General features: G+C 40.2%; 1 protein-coding gene across 5 annotated transcripts in view; it reads left to right on the top strand.

Moving 5' to 3' along the window:
• The first annotated feature begins 7,260 nt into the window (after positions 1–7,260).
• ILRUN (inflammation and lipid regulator with UBA-like and NBR1-like domains) overlaps positions 7,261–22,116 on the top strand; it is a 106,124-nt gene continuing 91,268 nt past the window's right edge. For 2 of the 5 annotated variants that reach the window (XM_070585874.1, XM_070585871.1), the window contains exon 1: positions 7,283–7,707. In XM_070585874.1, coding sequence (XP_070441975.1) covers positions 7,550–7,707 — 158 coding nt within the window. In that variant the 5' untranslated portion in view covers positions 7,283–7,549. Of the gene's footprint in view, positions 7,708–8,936; positions 9,064–22,116 lie in introns of those variants that run through there. The other 3 variants (XM_070585872.1, XM_070585875.1, XM_070585873.1) reach the window with 3 other exon arrangements.

Raw genomic sequence — 22,116 nt, 5'->3', positions numbered from 1 at the left:
TGGCACCACTTGTTAGCTCAGGTGCCAATCTTTAAAAAAAAAAGGTTAGGATGGTAAATTTTGTTGTGTCTTTTATTACAATTAAAACAACAAACAAATGCCTAAACGACTTTGTCATAATGTGTCCCCTCACTAGCCTGCTCCTCAAACCCTGAGGAGAATCCTCCAGGGCCTGGGTAAGGTCTAGAATGCGTCTCTGTGCATCCCAGCCTGCCCTCAGCTCTTCCCTCCTCCCAAATCCTATAGCCTCTCTGTCTATCGCTCATCGGGCACTTGAACATATGCTGCTTTGCACTGTTGGTTACCTTCATATAGTCTGGGTGATCAGAATTGACCACCGCCAAATGTCTCTCTTTGGTTAAGGACAAAAGACTCTGAAAGAACTTTGACCTTCCCCCTAACTCTCTAAAAGAACTTAAGATAGAAGGCCTGTCCCCAGGACAGGCCATTGCCATAGATAACTCTGGGTATCTGGTAGACTGTGAGGGTCCTTGCTAAGCCCATTCTTATCAAAATTCTGTCTACCAAACATTTGCTCTTTCATCTCCATGTCAACTGCCTTCCTCCCCTTTGAAGCCCCAAACCACTACCCCGAACATCTTCCTTTGTCTCTGGCTGAAGATAGTATTTAAGGTGGCAGCTTAGGCCATTCTGGCTGAGTTACTCAGTTTTCCTGGGTTTCTTACACGTTATTAAACTTTGTTTGATTTTCTCTTGTTATTCTGTCTCATGTCAATTTAATTCTTAGATCAGCAGAAGGACCTAGAGGGTAGAGGACTTGTCTTCCTCCCCTACCATAGTTATTTATAGAAATCTATGCCCTTGTCTCTCCTGTTGTCGTGTAGTACCTTAATATTTACCATTTACAAGCATTTATGCCCATCTTATTTAAACTTCTAATCTGGAGAAATAAGCACAGAATGGAAGTTTGGGCTTGTGGTTATGCTTACGCAAATACTAATTGTAGCTGTAGGTTAAATTTCAAATATTTTTTCTTCCTTTTGGTTGATTTATTCTTTTGCTCCCCTTAGGGGTCTTTGTGCAGCATTCCCTATAGAGATGAGGAAACTGAGATCTAGAGAGAAACTAAGTCCCCGGTCCCTTAGCATGAGGATGAAGGCTCTCCTTCTGGGCCACGGTCCCTGACTCAGCCTGGCTCATAGTAAGCCAGCACACGTTTGCTTGCTCAACCCAATAGTTCGTCTGACTGTTAGCTGCTTCCTAGGTTTTGCAGCTTAAAGTTTTAAGGTAGCTGCCACGGGGAGAATGTGAAGAACTGAAACAAACTCGTGTTCGACAAGCCCCCAAGCCACCCGGTTTTCTTTTCTTTAAAATGAAGTGTCTCTTGATGTTTTATTACATGATCATTTTATTAGAAATCTGAAAATAGAGATAAAAAAATGTGAAAATATCCATCATTCTCCACACTGAGAGATTGTCATTGTTAACACCTTGGAGGATATCCTTCCAGACCTCTCTCGCACTCATTCATGCATATCTCAGAAATTGGATCATAGATAATACTACTTTTTGTCACATCTTTAATCATTTAAGAATATATTGTACAGTTGTCCCACAGTATCCTTGGGGGATTGGTTCCAGGACCCACTCACATACAAAAATCTGCAGTTGCTCAAGTCCCTTGTATAAAATGATAGAATATTTGCGTATAACCTATGCACGTCATCCCGTATACTTTAAATCACCTCTAGATTACTTACAATACCTAATTCAATGTAAATGCTATGTAAATAGTTGTTAAACTGTATTGTTTAGGGAATAATGACAAGGAAAAAACGTTTGTACATGTTCAGTACAGATGCAACCATTACAGCCTTTCAATTGACAGTTGGTTGAATTTGTGGATGTGGAACCAAGGATAGGGAGGGCCAACTGTAAACATTTTTCTGTGTTAGCAGAGATAATAGATCAACCAATTAAAGAAAATAAAGTTGATCTATTTATTTCCTTAAATATAGAGAAGTATAAAAAGGAATTAAAATTATTTTTAATAATTCTCTATTAACATTCCCAATCTTTTGTTATATAGTTAGGTTCATACAGTATTCTAATTTTACATCCTACTTTTTTTTTTGAGGAAGACTAGCCCTGAGCTAACATCTGCTGCCAATCCTCCTCTTTTTACTGAGGAAGACTGGCCCTGAGCTAACATCCATGCCCATCTTCCTCTACTTTATATGCGGGACCTCTGCCACAGCATGGCTTGACAAGCGGTACACAGGTCTGCACCTAGGATCCAAACCAGTGAACCCCAGACCACCAAAGCAGAAAGTGTGAACTTAACCGATGCACCACCGGGCTGGCCCCCTAATTTTACATCCTACTTTTTTAAAATTGAGATTATGGTAGTTTACAACATTGTGCAATTTCAGTTGTACGTTATTATTTGTAAGTCACCATATAAGTGGCCCCCTTCACCCTTTGTGCCCACCCCTCAACCCCCTTCCCCTCTGGTAACCACTAAACAGTTCTTTTGTCCGTGTGTTTGTTTATCTTCCACATATGAGTGAAATCATGTGGTGTTTGTCTTTCTCTGTCTGACTTATTTCACTTAACATAATACCCTCAAGGCCCATCCATGTTGTTGCAAATAGGACAATTTCATCTTTTTTATGGCTGGGTAGTATTCCATTGTATATATACACTGCATCTTCTTTATCCCTTCATCAATCAACGGGCACTTGAGTTGCTTCCACATCTTGGCAATTGTGAATAATGCTGCAATGAACAAAGCGGTGCATAAGTCTCTTTGAAATTGTTGATTTCAAGTTCTTTGGATAAATACCCAGTAGTAGGATGGCTGGGTCATATGGTAGTTCTATTTTTAATTTTTTGAGAAATCTCTATACTGTTTTCCAAAGTGGATGCACCAGTCTGCATTCCCACCAGCAGTGGATGAGGGTTCCCTTTTCTCTACATTCTCTCCAGCATTTGTTATTTTTTGTCTCGATAATTATAGTCATTCTGACAGGTGTGAGGTGCTATTTCAATGTAGTTTTAATTTGCATTTCCCTAATGATTAGTGATGTTGAGCATCTTTTCATGTGCCTCTTGGCCATCTGTATGTCCTCTTTGGAAAAACATCTGTTCATATCCTCTGCCCATTTTTTGATTGGGTTGTTTGTTTTTTTGTTGTTGAGTTGACATATACACATATGCTTTTTAAACAAACACAAATGAGGTCATAGTATGTATACTGTTTAACTTTGCCAATCTTATTAGGAAAGTTAATATATTATTGTTTTAATCCATTTCTTTCACTATGAGGGGCATATTACATACTTTAATATGTTTATTGGCTATTTGTATTTCTTCTTTTGTGAACTGCCTGTTTGTGTCCTCGTGTTTTTTCTATAGGGGTTTCCATTATTTTTAAGAGTAGGACATCTGTTTCTATCTAGAAATCAAATATTCAGTTTATTTTCTTAACTTTTTTTTGGTGAGGAAGATTGTCCCTGAGCTAACATCTGTGCCAATCTTCCTCTATTTTGTATGTGGGTTGCCACCACAGCATGGCTTGATGAGCAGTATGTGGGCCCATGCCTGGGATCCAAACCTGTGAACTCAGGTCTGCCGAAGCAGAGTGTGCAAACAACCACTATGCCACTGGGCCAGCCTCCAACTTTTTTTTATGACTATTTTTTGACTTCATCCAGGAGACCATGTATTTTGAATGGAACCTGGAGAATCTCATAGAATCTAAAGGAAGCTGAACAACCAGGACTCAGGATGACAGGAGACCCTCTCTTTCATGCCTTCAGGTCTCTTATCTTTGCTTCTCTCGGCTTCACAACTCTCTTTCCTCAGATGGGTATTATCTCCTTTTCATGGGTGCCCCCAAAAGTGGTCTCTTTTCTTCTATTTCCATCACTCCCTTTCAAGTAAACAGCCTAGGCCTATTCCAGGAACTCATTAAGTTCCAATACCAAATTCCAGAGAGAGAGAATCTGATTGGCTGACCCTAGGTCAGGCTTTTCCCTCTTGACCAATCAGAAGGGGCTAAAGGACAGGGTTATGTGGGGCAGATATGGCTGCTGGGGGCCACCTAGAAGGTTGTTAATAGCTCTCAGAGAAAGGAGGTCATCAATGTTTGGATGTACCCCCAAAAGGTTTCTACTACAAGTTGCTATTATCTATTTAGACTCTGTGTTTACTCTGTGAATCAGGTATGCTGTGACATAATCTTAGTACCAGCTGGCCTTGGCAATTCTGAATCTTAAGGACTTGGAGATCTGGAGGCAAGCTAGACTGCCCAGGTGAGATGAATCACTTTTCTCCTAGGCTTTCAACTTCCAAACGATAGAATGGCTTAACTCCCTTCAGAAACCCTGAAACTGACCTGGTCCAGGGATCTGGGATTAGTTTAAATTTCTTACACAAGATTACCAGCCCAAGAAATTCAGAAAGAAGCCGACTGGTTTTGGATGCATATTCAGGCAGTGGCATCTCCAAGTACAGCCCCTGACATAGTTCTGAGATGGCACCTAGAAGCCCTTTTGGAACACTGCAGTCAGCCTTCCTTCCTTAGGGTGCTCAGCAGTTTGTCCCTTTGCCTCTCAACCAGTCCTTCTCCAGGTCCTTTTTCAAACAAAACAAAGCTGCAGAACCATCAGGGCAGAACCCTAGGTGTTGTTAATAATCCCTCAGACTCAAGTAGAAATTCACATTTCTGGGAGTCTCCTGATTGGGTAACACCTCATTTCCTCAATTTAATATCCCATGTTCACAAGACAACCATTTCATGGGTTTGGGGCTTAGTTCTTCCTTCATGTCTAACGTGCCAGCCCCTTGGTCAGTGTTTCTGCACAGTGATTAGGGATGGGGCAGTTATTTACTGTGCATGACTGTCCCAAGAATTGCAGATGTTTAGCATCCTTGGTCTTCACAGAATTACTGGCCAGTGTACCACCCAAATCTCAGGAGAACCAAAAATGTCCCCACAAAGTTTCAGAATTCACTTGAGGAGTCATTTTACTCTTTTGAGATAATTCTTATCATGAACTGAAGTTCTGAGTCATTTGGGTCTCTTATTTGCAAGGATCTCTTTGCATTATGTGCGCTGTTTAGGGGTGAGCTCAGACCCTAGTACCACATGGTGTTGGCCAAGAGTTTTGGTTCCCTTGGGACAGCATTCTAATGAAGTCGTCAGGTTCCAAAAACATTTTCTTCTTTTGGATCCTTGCTCAACACAACTTTAATCCATGGATATTGCAAGTTAAAACGCTTCCTAGAAAGCCTAGAGTCTAACATCAAATCAGCTCTTGGGCCATAATATCTGATTATTTTGTGTGTAAGTCCAAATTGAACTCAAGTAGAAAGGGAGTCGTAGCAGGATATAGTGGATGGAGTGCTGGACTGGGAGTCTGGAGACCTCTTACTAGCTGCATGATCTTGGGTTAATCAGTTCCCCTCTCTTGGTTTCAACTTCTTCATCTGTAAAATGGGGAGGTTGGACTAGACAGTCTCAATTACTTTCAGCTCTAATATTGAGATTTTTATAATCTTTCTGAGTCCCCTTCCATCCTCCATAAGATTGCGACAATATGTGCACATCTCTGAGGGAGACTGAATTTTCCTTAATATTGGTGAAATATTCCAACATTGTGGCCACCCAAAAATTAGGCCCTGGCAATGATCTAAGCTTCCACACAGATCTTGGAAGCTCAAGAACAGTTTCTTATAAAATATTCATACTACAGTACAGTATAAGTTTGTATTATTACTGTATGCTGTTAAAGGCGTCTGTCTCCGATAAGATATCCCTGTTGGAGGGAAAAAAATCACTGGAGATAGGTTGGTCCCTTATTAAGAAAAAAGAAAGAGTATATGTTTCATATTTTAATAGAAGACCAGGAAGGGAAATGAAGTAGAAGAGGGGCCAGATGAAGAAGTAATTCCTGCCTACTTGTATCACTGTTTAACTCCACAGCCATCTCCTCATGTTTACGGCCACACTACTAGTTACCATTTCCTGAGTGCTTCTTATGGAGCAGGCACGGTACTGAGTTTATATATTGTTACATCATTTAATCCCCACAACAATCCTATCTGGGCAAGCACCATGATTACCAATAATTGGCAGAAAGAGAATTTGAATCCCAAATGTGACTCTAGAACCCAGGCTTGTAAAGCCACTATGTTTTACTAACTCTTATTTGGTAGTGGTACAGAAAGAGGTAGAATGCTTTCCCTTTCCGAAACCTCCTAGCACCCCAGACAATACTCGTTCTGTGTGCTGTTGAAAGTTATGGGAAACATACTCCATTAGGAACCTGAAAGCTGGATTCTAGTTTTGCTGCTCTGTTTTTGGACAAGCCATATAACCTTTCTGGATCTCACTTTCCTTATTTGTAAAACAGAGGGCTTCTTGAAGGCAGACCATTTCTTACTCATCTTTTCCCCCTTTGGATGTAGCAGAGTGTCACGCAAATAGTGGTGTTTAAAGCACACGCTGAAAGAAGGAATGCAAGGGCGTAAACAAGCTGGTCCCTATGCTTCCTCTCTCTTTCTTTGATCTTGAAATGGGGCCTTGACCAGGTAGGTGTACCATATGTACAGTAACACTTTGCCTTCTATTTTAAAAACAGAATAAGGCACGCCAAATTCCCGTGACTTAACCTTTATCTTGAGACGGTTGGTCTTGATAGAGTGGGTGGAAGTTTATGTGCGGCGTTCATCTGGACCCGTGATTGACGTTTGTACTGAGGCCTCCTTTACTCCCTGGAGACTCGATACCCCTGTTCCATAAGAGAAGCTGCACTGATAAACTGGAGTAATCATCTCCGAGGGGGGCCGGGAACCAAAGATTTACGGCAGGATCGCTCTGGGAAAGGAGCTCTGGAAACTTAAGCAAAGAAACCTTTCCAGAGCGATGGGCAAACCCTGGGCTGGGAGGACTGGGTCCTACGCGCACTTTGGTACTTAACCTTACTACGGTCTCTGCTCCTCCCCGGACTTCAGCCCCCTCATCTGCAAAACGGTGGAGTAGCCCTAGACTTAACTCCCCGAGCTTCTTCCCAACCCCAGAGCTTTAACTCCTCCCCTTGAGGCGGGGGCGGGGCGAGGAGACGGTCAGGCGGGGAGTCACGGCCGCCGCCGAGCTGTCCCTTTCCTCCTTCTCGCTTCCCGCCCCCTCGCTCCACCGCGGTGAGGTCACGCGGGGGACGTCACGGGGTTGTGACGCCACTGAGGGGCGGGCCTCCGGGAGAGGAAGGGGCGGGGTCGAGGCGGGCGGCGCTTGCGCAGTGGGCGCGGCGCGGGAGGAGGCGGAGGCGGCGGAGAAACGAGAGGCGGCGGCAGCGGCGGCGGAGGCGGCGGCGCTGGGGGGGGTGGGAGGGGGGGGAGCGCGAGAGTGAGTGAGTGGCTGAGTGAGTTTATCCCTATGAGGCGGTGAGAGGCCCGGGGCCTACCTCAGAGGAGCGGGGTCGCGGCGCCAGCTAGCAGCGGGCCCCCTCCCGGTCCCCGGGCCCGGCGGCGCGGCGGCGGCTCGGTTGTGAGGAGGCGGGGAAGCGGGTGTCCGGCCCCAGCCATGGAGGGCATGGACGTGGACCTGGACCCCGAGCTGATGCAGAAGTTCAGCTGCCTGGGCACCACCGACAAGGACGTGCTCATCTCCGAGTTCCAGCGGCTGCTCGGCTTCCAGCTCAACCCGGCCGGCTGCGCCTTCTTCCTGGACATGACCAACTGGTGAGCCGGCCGCGCCAACGCTGGCAGCGGCCTCGGGGCCCCGAGGGGAAGGGAAGGGACACCCGAGCCCGGCAGCAGGGCGGGCGGGGCTGGCATGAGGGGCTCCGGCTTTCCGGGGCGGGGAGGGCGCGTGGGGGAGCCCCCAGGGCCATGGGAGAAATTTGGGGACTGAGCAGGGCTTAGAGAGGACGCACGAGGAGAGTTGGGGGCTACGGAGGGTAGGAGAGGCGGAAGGGAGACCGGGGAGGGGTTCCTGAGGTTCTGCGGAGAGTTGGGGGCCGAGGAACGTGGGAAAAGGGGACAAGACTTGAGCATCGAAGCGTAGGGGTGGACCTGGGAGCAAGAGGGCTGTGATGTTGGCTAAGAGTAAAAAGCACAGGAAACCTGAATTTGGGGAGTGGGAAAAAAGCTTGGGGGCTGGAGTTAGTGGCTGAGGATGACAGGGATGAGTGGCAACTCCGGGAGAGAATTAGGTGCTATGGAAGAACCTGGGGCACGGGCGAGACTTGTAAGTTAGGAACCGAGAAGAAGAGAAAATGTGTGAGTCTCTCTCCACTCCAGGATAGATAGGGAAAAGGGAAGACTATTAGCGGGGAGGACAAGTGAGTACGGTAAGAGATGACTTTCCGAAAAGTTGTGCCGGGAAGAAGTGGGATCTACCGGAGGACCGGGAGTCCTAGACCTGGGGCAGGGTCTGGGAAAACCCTTAGGAAGAGTGAAGGAAAGGAGGTTATTTTGGGAGAGTGAACTTTCCGAGGGGTCTGGAGCTCTGGGCTCCCGAGTGCCCGAATGGAGAGGGGCTTATCCGAAAGAAGGCTGGGTTGGTAGATGTTTGGGAAAATGGAGAACTTGACTTAGACCGGCAACCGAGTATTTTTGGCTCGGCGTCTCCTTATAGAAGACTGAATTGGGACAGAAGACCATGGCACTTAGACCGGAGGAGTGTTTCTTGGCTTTGAATGTAGCGCTTGCTATTTTTGATAAGCAAGGCTTCCCCCTGTTCTCTGAGAGGGGTTGTTGAGTTCACTCGAGGTGAGTGATAAAGTGGAGACCATTAGCCTTCCTTTGAAAGGATTTCAGGTGAAACAACTCATCTTTCTTTGGTCAGAAAGCCTGAGATGAGTGCTCTTTGCTCTCTCTGTTGGGCATTCAGTCCCCTGACGTGTGAAATCTTGTTTCTCTTGGCATCACTATGCAGCCAGCCTCCCCTTTATGCCCTGTCCACTGACGCCTCAGGCAATGCCAGCCAAAAAGGCTGTGAGCCTAGCCTTTATCCCCTTCCTCCTCTAGTCCTGTCCTGCATGATGCTTATCTTACTAATGGGAGCCTTGTAGCTGTGGCCACCCCAAAAGTGATGTGAGTTTTTTTTTTCTGTGCAGCATCTTTGGTGGGTCCTATTATTTTATCTTTAAAGTTGATTGTTATACCAAGAGTGGGATTGAATTTCTAGATGTTTAGAAAAGTCTTTGAGGCATTGAATGCAGGAGATAGTCTTTATAGTTAAAGAAGCATTTGTGATCTCCACTTGCGTCTTTTGTGTCCGGGATGATCTCAGACAGGGACTACAGCCTATAGTAGCTTTCTGAACACTAGCCTATGATGTTTAAATAGAAGGTGACAGGAGGTATTGAAAACACTGAGAAGAGGTATATACTGGTCAAATTTAGAAGTAAAGCTATATCTTGAGGAGGGTTGATTGATTGCCTGCTTCCCACCCTCAGCTTTTTTCTTCCTTGTTTACACTAGTTCAGCATAGGAAACTTGGCATATCATTGCTGCCAGTTTGGTAGGGGAGGATCATTATTTCTCCCCACTTCCTTGTGAGTTGTACCATTTAAACCCTGCCCTAATAAGTTTTTAGTTCTTCAGAGTTAGTATTTATTAGTACAATGATTATGGTTAAAAAACCAGTGTAATGAATTTTATGTGCTTTGAGGTGTGTGTGTTTAACATCTAAGATTGTTTATTTTTAGGTGTCATTAAAATGAGGCCCAATGTGGATAAGAATAAATAACTTAAAAATTATAGTTGCGTTATAAAAATTTTATTTTAGTTTTTTATAAAAAATTATTAAGCTCAAAGACATGTATTCTGATGAGATGTTCTCTCTCTATGAAACAAGGTTTGATACATTTCTGAGCAAAAGAGTGAACCATTAAAAAATGTATTCTGGTTTTAAAGCAGTTAGAAATCACTTGCTTCTTAGGAATCCAGGCAGTTAAGTGATAACTCAGCTTTAAGCTACACTACCGTATTTTTTGACTGTAGAAGACATGTTGTTTTCTTTGATTATAAAGTGAAAAGTCATTTGTGAACTGAGGAAGTAAGGCTTGTTATTCTTTTCTTTCTAATGAAAGCAGTTAGCTCCATAATCCAGTATTATAGTCTGATTCCTATGTTGACCTTGCTAAATTCGTCTTGTTAGATTTTTTGTTTTAAACCAATATGCAACATAATTAATAAAATCTAGTTTAAAAAATACAAGCATACTTGGTCAAAATATTTATGTGTTGTTTAAGTATCTAAAGTCTAGAAATATATTGTTTTAAAGTGTCATTTAATGTCTAACCTTGGAAACTGTTGAGATAGTCCTGATACAGGTTGGCAAAATCTCTCTCAAATTGCTCTGGTTAACCTGTTGAATTTGAGATGATTAACCTTCCTGTGCCTTCATAAGTGCTGGCTTTGGGTTGTAATAAATAACCACCATTCAGTTGTCTGATGACTATTAAAAAATAATGTGCAAAATTACAAATCATTATTTTCAAATGAAGGCCGTGAGTCTTCTGAAATGAAACCTGAGTTGGAAAAACTATGTCTTTGTTTTCAAAAGTAAGAAGTTATTTTTTATTGTTGATAACAAACAACTTTTTAAGAAGCTATTGAAAAACTGACTAAATTGAATGTTTTGGCCTTGTAAATTATCTACTCTCTAAACACAGATTTGTTTATTTACTTATTTTTAGTCTTAGGTTGGGTGTGCATTATGTAGACATTTCTATGTGTTTAATTTAGAGCCAAGTATTGTTTCAGTTTAAGGATTTTTTTGTAGTGTTTATACCTGAGCTGGCAGCCATGCTGCTGGAGTGGTGGAATAGCTTCTTCACAAAAGTAGTCAATTTTCGGTTCCTGAATACCCAAAATGAATAAATAGTGTGGTGAAAAAACCCAGTATTCAAAGCCAGACTGAAATGACTTGTGGTCTAATATAACTTTCTATAGGTGAAATGTCTCCCAGAGGCACTATTGGGCTGTGAATATAGAACTTGGAATTCTAAAACTGAAAAGTGGCTTAGGAAATTCTGTAGTTCATTCCAGTTTTTCCTGCAGCATTGCATATAACCCTTCCCTTCCCTGAGGGCAGAGATTTGCCATGATACCTTTTTATAATGGTTAATTACTTTTCTAGTTAGAATTATGTCAAAACTAAATCTCTTACTACAATTCAAGCTTTTTTCATTTGCTTATGTCCTCCTTGGAGATGGAGAATATCTAATAACTACCTTCCTGAAGAGGTCAGACAGCTTCTAATAATTCAAATCGCTAAAAATTGTCAACCACTTATAATTTAAACAAATTCAATTTCATGGCTTCTCATTCTTTAATACAGCCTGTTAGATTTATATATTTTTTTTCAGGGGAAACCAACAAGATTGTAATAAAATATACATAACGTAAAATTTACCATTTGAACCAATTTTAAGTGTACAGTTCAGTGTTACATAAGATTTTAAATTCACTTTGGCCCTCAAAGTCATTTGTCTCTGTTAAGTTTTCAAAGTGAGTTCTTCAGTGTTTGTGACAAGAGGCAGATAACACTTCTAGGTTTTTAGAGGGTATTAAGGTGGGAGTTAGTACTGGCCTTATTTCTCAGTATAGGTATAAGGAAAATATCTTTGAGTGGCATATAGACAACATTGGCTATTTCTCTCCTTCCTAAGGAATAATTAGGCTAGTGCTTTGCAGTTTTCTGTTGCAACATCCTAGGTTGCCTCCAGGTATCTTCAGGAAGCAGTGTGTGTTTTTTGGAACACTCCACTTGTCCATGGTAGATGGAACAGATGTTTTCTAGAAAAGAAACTTGGGAAAAACATTTTTGTAAAATATCCTATTGACTTTCTCAACATTGTCAGGGGCACCCTACTGGGTAAAATAAAGGTATAACTACTATGCAATGAAGTGAATCAGAATCTAGATCTGAAAATCGGTTGTGCATCTTATCTGATCTCAGTGTCTCCCCTGCCTCGTCTTAATCCATTTCTCAGTCACCTGTATGCTAAATGAGTTTCTGATCCACTCTCTGGTTTGTATGTGTGAAGCTAGGAAAAGTCCCTTTATGAGAAATAAAACATGATATTAATACTGGTTTCCTTAAAAAATGTGTTCCAAGCGGCAGTTGTAGGAAGAGTAGGGAAGTGTTGCATAACACTCAGTGATAGAGTGTTGTGCACTTTATTCCATTTTTAAGAAGGTTAGGAGTTCTTGCTTAGAATATTCTTCTTTTCCACTTTCTTTGGTCTTTTTTGATTGACACACACAAGTTGGGACTCTGGGTATGATATTAAATAGTTTACAAATACAGCATCCAGATTATTTTAGTTTTAAAGGGAACACAGTAAAAAATAGATTGCTGTCCCACAGGAAGTCTTTTTACTATCCTTTTGCTGTGGGACTTGCATTTCTGATCGTAGATCAAGTCAGAACTAATCTCCAGTATAGCCAGGGTGGGTGGAGGTGGTTTCTTTACCACCTCTTATCGTCCCACGCCCCAACACACAAAATCTAGCACATAACAGCAAAAACTATTAACCAGAAAGTATTTAAACAAATGTATTTGGGATGGATTCCTAGCAGGTAATATAATACAAAAGCAGAAGATAGACTGTCATAATTTGCTCTCTAATAGGAAAAGAACATGCCTGAAACTATCAGAGAAAAGTTTTGGAATAATAAGAAGGAAACTTTCCTATGTTAATACTGAATTAACTAAGTGAAATTTCAGTACAGGTAAGAATGGACTAAATTAAATAGAACCAGTGATTCACAAAGATTGAGTGCCTGCTATGACAAGTTGCTTTCCTAGAAGTTTTGAAATGATTGGGGGATCTGAATTGATGGAAAATGAGTGTATTATAGCTAGAGGATGTTTCCTGAGTGAAACCAGGAAGGAGCAAGTGGAGCAGAGCCATCTGAGTGGCTTGGCTAGTATATGGTTAATGGGATCAGGAGTGACAACACAGGGAGCTTATTTTTATTTTTGGTTTGGAATATTGTTGATTTTTAAGAAATTGAATGAAATTGACATAAAATTAAACCATGATCAAGTGAACAATTCAGTGGCATTTAGTGTATTCCTAATGTTGTGCAACCACTACCTCTGTCTAGCCAAGACATTTTCATCACCCCAAAAGGAAACCCCGCACCCGTTAGGCAGTTGCTCCCCCTTCCCCTCTGGCTCCAGCCTCTGGCAGCCACCAGTCTGAGTTCTTTCCTTATGGATGTACCTATCCTAGATATTTCATATAAATGGAATCATACAATATTTGTCTCTTTGTGTCTGGCTTCTTTCAGGGTTCATGCATGTTGTAGAGCATGTATCAGTGCTACATTCCTTTTTTGGCTGATTAATATTCTAGTGTATACATATATGTACCGCAATTTGCCATTCATCCGTAGGTGGACATTTGACCTGTTTTCGCCTTTTGGCTATTGTGAATGGTGCTGCTACAAAAATGAGTGTACATGTACTTGTTTGAGTACCTGTTTTCAGGTCTTTTGGATATATATGTAGGAATTGAATTGTTGGGTCATATGGTAATTCTATGTTTAACTTTTGGAGGAACCACGAAACTGTTTTCCACAGTGACTGAATCATTTTACATTTCCCCTAGCAGTGGGTATGAAGTGGTACCTCGTTGTGATTTTGATTTGCATTTGTCTAATTACTAATGATATTGAATGTCTTTCTATGTGCTTCTTGGCCAGTTGTATATTTTCTTTGGAGAAATGTCTATTCAAGTCCTTTGCCTGTTTTTTAATTGGATTGTTTGTCTTTTTGTTGTCTAGTTGTAAGAGTTCTTTGTGTATTCTGGATACTAGACTCTTATCAGATGTGTGGTTTGCATATATTTTCTCCCATTCTATAGATTATCTTTTCATTTTCTCGATAATGTTCTTTGATGCACAATGTTTTTAATTTTTATGAGATTCAATTTATCTAACTTTTTGTTGTTGCTTGTGCTTTTGATGTTATATCTAATAATCCATTGCAAATCAAAGGTTGTGAAGATTAACCTCTCTGTTTTCTTCTACGAGTTTTATAGTTTGATTTCTTATATTTAGGTTACTGATCCATTTTGAATTAATTTTTTTATATGATATACAGTAGGAGTCCAGCTTCATTTTCTGGAGCTTAATTTTTGTCATGTTATATGCTCTGGGACTGGCTTCTCATTGACTCTGCATTAAATATATCCTTTACTTTTATTAAATATATACTCTCTTTGGCCATCACTAAAAATTGGACCAGAAAAGTGCAAAGTCTTCTGATGGGGGAAAAAACTTATGGATGTTCTGCTGATGTCCAAAACTAAATGTGTTTAAAAGTTCAGTTTATCCTTATCCCTGCCCCCAGCTAGCTTTTCTTTCTGGCTTTTTCCTGTTCTGTTAATAGCTCAATGGTCTCTCAGACACTAGACTTGAACTGAGCTATTTCCAATGCCCTGTCTTTCCTGGATACCCCACATTATGTGCCAAAACCCAGTGCATTTCCACTCTGCAGTGCACCTCCCAACTGTCTTTTTTTTCCATTCTCCCTGCCACCACCTTAGTTTGTAGATAATGTTACCACTTTAACATGGTAACGTAGGAATAGTCTCCAAATTAGTTTTCTACACCTGGCTGTCTTCCTTCTAGTCCATTTTGTGGACATGCCACCACGAGATCAGTCTTTCTAAATCACACCTTTGATCTGGGCCCTTCTTTTCTCAGACACCATTAACAATGCCTTGTTGCATACCAGATAAAGAGCAGAGAGCTCTAGGTTGTCATTCAGGGCCTTCCAAAGATTGATCCCACTTATCTGCCTCTACCTTTCCAGCATATCTTTGTGCTGGATATCCTGCTTCTCTCTGCCCTGTTCAGACGGGTCTGCTGCTCGTTTCCCACGTATACTTTTGCTTTCCTGATTTTAAACATTTTTCTTCTACCTAGAGTGCTGTTCTTTCCTCTCTTTATGCCTTATGAAATCCTATTGTTTTTTTGAAATTGGGACACTAATCACTGTTCTTGCTAATCCTGTCTTTTCCAAACTCCACTCTTGCCTTAATAACATTTGTCATATACAGTACACACCCTGGAGAGGAAAATGCACCTCTAAGGGCCTTTGTTTATCCCTAAGCATCTGACGCAATGCTTTGTACATAGTAGGTGATCAGTAAATATTTGTGGAAGTAATACATGAAGGTAGATGGGAGTAAAGACTTCATTTTTATGGACATCTTGAAGTCTAGTGCTATTAGAAGAAACAAGTCCTACAAACTCAGCTCCTTTTCAGGCCCTTTTGTTTGTAAGTTTAAATTTGGACATGAGATTTAAATGCTGCTGATCGTTCCATACGTAACATGAAAAGCAAATTAAGATTTAAGTAACAACAAGAATATTGTTTCTGGAAGCAATTTGAGCCCTCTAAAGATTGGCCCCACCTTATATACCTACCTTTTCCAGGCATATTTCCTTGTACTGAATATCCTTTATAATCAATTTCTTATTCAGAAAAGTCAGGTAACAGTTACTTAGATGTGAATGGAGGAAAATATTTTGTAAGTTCTCTAAAGTTCTCCTGGATCTTTGCCAGTGTGTTTCATTGAGGAAAAACTTTAAAAAGTAATGTATATAGTAAGTTCAAATAGTTTAGAAGGGCCTAAAAAAGGGTTGCTAACTAAAATGCCTATAGGTGCCAAATGGGGAACATGAACAGTCGAAGTGTGTGTATGAGCTGGAAAGCGCTTGCTTTTTATAAAGATGTCTGATATTTACCTTAAATAAAATATTTCTGTGCTGGAATGGGGGCCCAGTGTTCTTAGATTTTTCTGTTTTTTCAAGAGAAGCCAGAAATTCACATTTTTATGGGAAATTTCCTGATTTTCAAGCATTGGCAACTAATTTAAATATTTTTAAAACACTGTGGGGGCCAAATAAAGCACATATGTAGGTAGGATGTGGTCCTTGGGCCACTAATTTGCATCCTCTGGACTAAAAGTGAAAAGGAAAAATCCCCTCTCCTTTCCAGATACAGCCACTACTATTTCTTCTGTGCCTTTTGGGAAATTTCTATGCCTATAAAATTTTGTATGCATATGTATATGCACACATATGCATGTACACGCATATACGTAGAGAATTTTCTATGCATGTGTGTGTAAATATATAAAATTATATATATATATAAAATGTTTTTACAGCAATGGTATTCCAATTTGAATAATTATCTAGTTAGAATTATTACTAGAGTAGTGGGTACCATGGCCCTTGTACCTCCTTCTTTGCTTCAGTGGAAACTGAATTAGTTGTCAAGGTACTTGGATAGGCTGATCAAATTGTGTGTGTGTGTGTGTTTGTGTGTTTGTGTTTGCAGGGGAAGAGTCACCCTAAGCTAACATCTGTTACCAATCTTCCTCCTTTTTTCTTCCTCTGCCCTCCCCACCTCTCCCCCCTGCAAAGCCCCAGTATATAGTTATGTATAGTTGTAAGTTCTTCTGGTTCTTCTATGGGAACCACTGCCACAGCATGGCTACTTTCAGACCAGTGGTGTGGTTTGCGCCTGGGAACCGAACTTGGGCTGCTGAAGTGGAGCGCATTGAACTTTAATCTCTGGGCTGTCAGGGCTGGCTCGGTATATTTCTTTTAATTAACAATGCAGTGGTGTATTTGGTCTCTGCAAGTATAGTAGAATTCCTTCACTGTATTAGGCAACAGACTTTCATCCAGTAATTACATATAATTATTAAAACTTGGTTTTGCTGTGTTGAGTAAAATGTGTTAAGTAAACTATCTTGTAGTGAGCTCATCTGAATTTACGTACTTATATTTTACTTATAGTGTCAGAGAACACATTTTATAAGTTGAGTTTTTTAGGGACCTGGAACACAAGACTAAAACTCACTGAAGAGGTTTAACTCTTATTAAATCACCTTGTGCAGATGAAACTAATGCATTTTTCACTTGTTGGAAAGGTAATTGATTTTGTAAGTGGTTTTCTAATGATTTGCCAAAGTTAATGTATGTCTTGGGAGGAGGAGCAGTTTATTCCAAATATGGAACCCAGCCCCATTGAATTTACTATGTACTGGATTTTAAAAGACTCACTCTAAAAAATGAACAGTTGTGTTTTCTTGAAATGTTTGAGCCTCTGGTCTATAAAATGTTTCCAAGGTTTCACACTTGAATTATTGTGCTCGGGGTCAGTGACTCACAGCCTGTTGTGGAGCAGCAGCCTGCTAATGATGGATTGAATGATACATGATGTGCTGCTCAAGTGCTTTCTGGTTGGCACTTATTTTCTCAAGTTTTGCTTTTGAATTTTTTTAATACAATATTTAATAACAAGTTTGAGAGAGTAGAAATCACTAGCTGAGGGATGGGGTTTACATACAACTGTAACTGGGAACCACTGCCTTTTAAATTTTTTAAAATTAAAAAAATAACGTGTTATGACATAAACAGTATTATGACATACATCTTATTGCAGATACGCTAGAAAGTACTAGTAAGCAAAAAGAAAACAGATAAGCCATACTCACAGGACCCAGAGATAAACAGTTTTAACCTTTTGATCTATATTTTTCTAAACTGTAGTGTGTGTGTGTACACACCTGTGTTTGCTCTACAAAAATGGAGTATTTACTATATTCCAGGTACTGTTTTAAGTGATTACATTTATTATATAATTTAATACAGTAATTCTAGGAAATAAGTAGTGTTATCCTCATTTTACAGAAAAGGAAAAGAGACTAGGTAAGGTTAATAACTTAGTTAAAGTTACATGGATAATAAGTGGTGGAAATAGGATTCAAATGTGAGCAGCCTGGAACTAGAGACTGCTCCTGGTTGCTGTGTTTTACTTAACAAATTACCACAAACTGGGTGTCTTAAAGCAGAAATTTATTCTCTTATAGTTCTGGAGGCCAGAAGTCCGAAATCAAGCACGGCAGGACCGTGCTCCCTCTGAAGGTTCTAGGGAAGAATCCTTCCTTATCTGTCCTTAGTTTGTGGTGGTTTCTTGGTGTTCCTTAGCTTGTGGCTGCATCACTCCAGTCTCTGCCTCAGTAATCACGTGGTCTTCTTCCTTGTGTGTATGTCTCCAAATTTTCCCCTCTTTAGAAGGACACCAGTCAGTTGGATTTAGGGCCCAACCTAATCTAGTATGACCTCATCTTAACTAATTACATCTGCAAAGACTCTATTTCTAAATAAGGTCGCATTTTGAGGTTCTAGGTGGACGTCAATTTGGGGGTCGCTCTTCAACCAGTACATACATTATTTATTTTCACTTAGCAATAGCTTATGAACATTTCTCCATTCTTAATAAATAGGATTCTACACTTTTACTTTTGAAGGTTTCACAGTATTCCATTATGTGGATGTGGAACAATTTAATAATCCCTTTGTGTTGGATATGTTTCCAGTTTTTTGTCAATATAAACTCAATATTGAACATCCTTGTGGCTAAATCTTTGCTTGCATTTTTAATTATTTCCTTTAAATTTATTCCTAGAAATTAGATTGCTGGGCTAAAGATAAACATGGTTTTAATGCACTTAAAACTTAATTGCCAAATTGTTTCCTCCATAAAGGTTGGACTAATTTTTATGTCTGCCACTACTGTGTGAGTAACTATTTCTTTAATATCTCATCAATGTAGCATAGTATAATTTAAAAAGTTTTCTTTTTCAGTTTCATAAAACATGTGATCTTGTTTTAATTTGTGTACTCTTATGAATTGGCTGAATATGCCCTTTGTCTCTTTTTTTCATAGGGAAGTTTGCCTTTTTGGGAAATGGAAATATCCTTTTTTTCTGACTAAAAATAATAACACTGAACACAGAAACCCAGCAAATCAGAAATGTTGAAGGGAGACAATAAAGCCACTTATAATACTGCTCAAAGCTAATCACTGCTGTCAGTTTGTGTTCATATATGTGCATTTATAGATATTCATGTGCATTTTGCTAAATGTAAGTTAGAATATCTATAATACATACTGCTTTATAGCCTACTTTTTCACTAAACATTATGGATATCTTTCCCTGTTTTTCATCTACTAATATTCCATTACTTGAGTATTCTGTAACTTATTTAAGCAGCCATTTGTTGATTTTTTTGTTTTTCACTGTTAAAAATATCTGTTCACTTGCCTAATTATTTTCTTCTTTCTCTCTTTCTTAATTTTTTAAAAAAATTGTGATATATAACCCATGTGTTTATTTAGGACAGATTCTTAGAAGTGGAATTGCCAGGTCAAAGGTATGCTCTTTTGAAGGTTCTTGATAAACATTGCCGGATTGCCTCCATGAAGGATATGCTAAGTAATAATCTTAACAGTTAGGCATTAGAAGGCCTGCTTTCTGGGAATTAAAATTTTTAATTTTTGCCGGGTAGATTTATCTGATAGATGAAAGGCATTACTTGTTTTAATTTGCATTTCCTTGATTTCTGGTGAAGCCTTATTTGTGTGTGTGTGCGTGTGCGTGCGTGGGTGCGTGCACACGTTGGCTATTTTTTATAGACTTAACATTTTTATTTAGGAAAAAAACTATATGAACCCTATCTACCTCTCATCTTGATTTCACAATCATTAGTATTTTGCCTTTTTTTCTTCATTTTTCCCACCAGAAAACAGTATTTTAAAGCAAATTCCAGCTATGTGGTAGCTTCTTGTTTTGGTTTTTAAAATGTTAGAACTTTATTGAGGTATAATTTATATATCAAAAAATTCACCTATTTTAAATGTACAATTCAGTGATTCTTGTAAGTTTATGGATTTGTACAGCCATCATCACAATCCAGTTTTAGAACATTTCTGTCACTCCAGTAGGATTTATGCCAGTTGGTGGTCGGTCCCCACTCTCACCCCCAGCTCCAGGCAACCACAGTTCTGTTTTCTGTCTCTCTGGACTTGCCTTTTCTGGATATTTCATATAAATGTAGACATGCAGTATACCTTCGTGACTGGCTCCTTTCCCTTAGCATAATGTTTTCAAGGTATAATTATCCACATTGTAGCATGTATCATATATAGAAGTTCATTCTGTTTTACTGCTGAATATTCTATATACATTAAAAAATCATCAATATTTTTAAAAAATAGTTATTCAAACAGTACCAAAGATTTTTCAATGAAAAGTAAGTCTTGGGGCCGGCCTGGTGGTGTAGTGGTTAAATTCGTGTGCTCCACTTTGGCAGCCTGCTGTTCACAGGTTTGGATCATGGGCACAGACCAGCACTGCTAATCGGGCCACACTGTGGTGGCATCCCACATAAAATAGAGGAAAATTGGCACAGATGTTAGCTCAGTGACAATCTTCCTCAAGCAAAACGAGAAAGATTGGCAACAGATGTTAGCTCAGGGCCAGTCTTCCTCGCAAAAAAAAAAACAACAGAAAAAAGAAAAGTAAGTAATTTTCCAATTCTAGACTTCCTATCTCTTGCCAGAGGTAATAACCACTATCAGTCCCCTGTGTATCTTTCCAGGTGTTATTCTATGTAGTGTTTTTTTGTTTTTTTTTTTAGGAAGATTAGCCCTGAGCTAACATCTGCTGCCAATCCTCCTCTTTTTGCTGAGGAAGACTGGCCCTGAGCTCACATCCATGCCCATCTTTCTCTACATTATATGTGGGACACCTGCCACAGCATGGCTTGCCAAGCGGTGCCATGTCCACACCCGGGATCTGAACCGGCGAACCCTGGCGCGCCGAGAAGTGGAACGTGCGCACTTAACCATTGCGCCACCGGGCCAGCCCCTCTATGTCGTCTTAATAGCTGTAAATGTCCTTGCTTTTCGGCGTTTTTGTCATTTTAAAAATTGATATTTGTTAAGTTGTATTTTTTGCGTGATTTTCCCGTTTCCTATTTGTGTTTTAACTTCTTAAAATTTTATTTGGCTATATAATCATAAAGATAATACATGCTTCTTGTGAGAAGTTTAGATAGTACATAAATCCGTGTGTTTCTCTCATCCCACTGTCCAGAAGTGGCTATTATTCTATTCTTTCAGAGACATTCTGTACCTTTATAGGCATGTATTTGATCAAAGTGGTCACAGAGTCCTTAGGTATGCTAATGGAAAGTTTTCATTATACTTTTCTCCATTCTCCATGCAGGTTTGAATCCCTTCTCCTACCATTTTTCTGAAAGAGACCTTTTTTCTATATAGATAGTTAAAAGTCATGAAAGTAGTCCCTGATAGATGTCTTTAGGTCTTCAATGTTAGGCATTCTTGGGAGATTGTCTCTTCCACTATACATTAAAACAAACTTTGATATGTTGTTAAGTATGGACTTTAGGCTGGGCCATTTCAGATCCATCATCCACTTAAGTTGTCAGGATTTTTTCTAACTGGGAGAACATGATCTGTAGGTGCACCATCTTGTGTATAGAGGTCTTATCCCCTCCCCCATACTTAAACACACACACACACACGCACACGCACACACACACAAATGGAATCGTCCTATACCTACTGTTCCCAGGTTAACTTGTTTAACTTCACAGTATGCTATGAACATGATCTTTTTTTTTTTAATGGCTGCATGGTATTCCATTGTGGCTGACCATATTTTATTTAACCACTTCCTGGTGAATGGACAGTTTCCAGGTATTTGCTTTTATAGAGCTGCTCTGGTACAAGTGTCTTCATACTCTTCTGGATACAGGCCTAGAAGTAGAATTGCTGGGGCTGAGTGTATGGGCAATTTAGATTTTGATAGGTAATATCAAATTCACTCCAAAAGTATTGTACCAATTTTCATCTTTACTACCAGGGTACAAGAGTGCTTGTTTTGTCACACTTATCAACCCAAGAGTGGTCTTTGTCTTTACATTATTGCTGGTCTAATGGGTTAAAAAGGTATTCACTTTATTTATTTATTTGGTGAGGGAGATTGCCCCTGAGCTAACATCTGTTGCCAGTCTTCCTCTTTTTCTGGAGGAATACTGGCCCTGAGCTAACATTTGTGCCAGTCTTTCCTCTATTTTGTATGTGAGTCGCCACCACAGCTTGGCTTGATGAGTGGTGTAGGTCCTCACCTGGGATCCCAACCCGTGAACCCGGGCCACCAAAGCAGAGTGTGCCAAACTTAACTACTATACCACTGGGCCAGCCCCCAATAATATATTCATTTTAATTTGTGT

The sequence above is a fragment of the Equus przewalskii genome, chromosome 19 (assembly GCF_037783145.1).
Source record: "Equus przewalskii isolate Varuska chromosome 19, EquPr2, whole genome shotgun sequence".
Taxonomy (NCBI): domain Eukaryota; kingdom Metazoa; phylum Chordata; class Mammalia; order Perissodactyla; family Equidae; genus Equus; species Equus przewalskii.
Note: the sequence above shows the minus strand (reverse complement) of the source record. Positions and strands in the feature narration are given on the sequence as shown.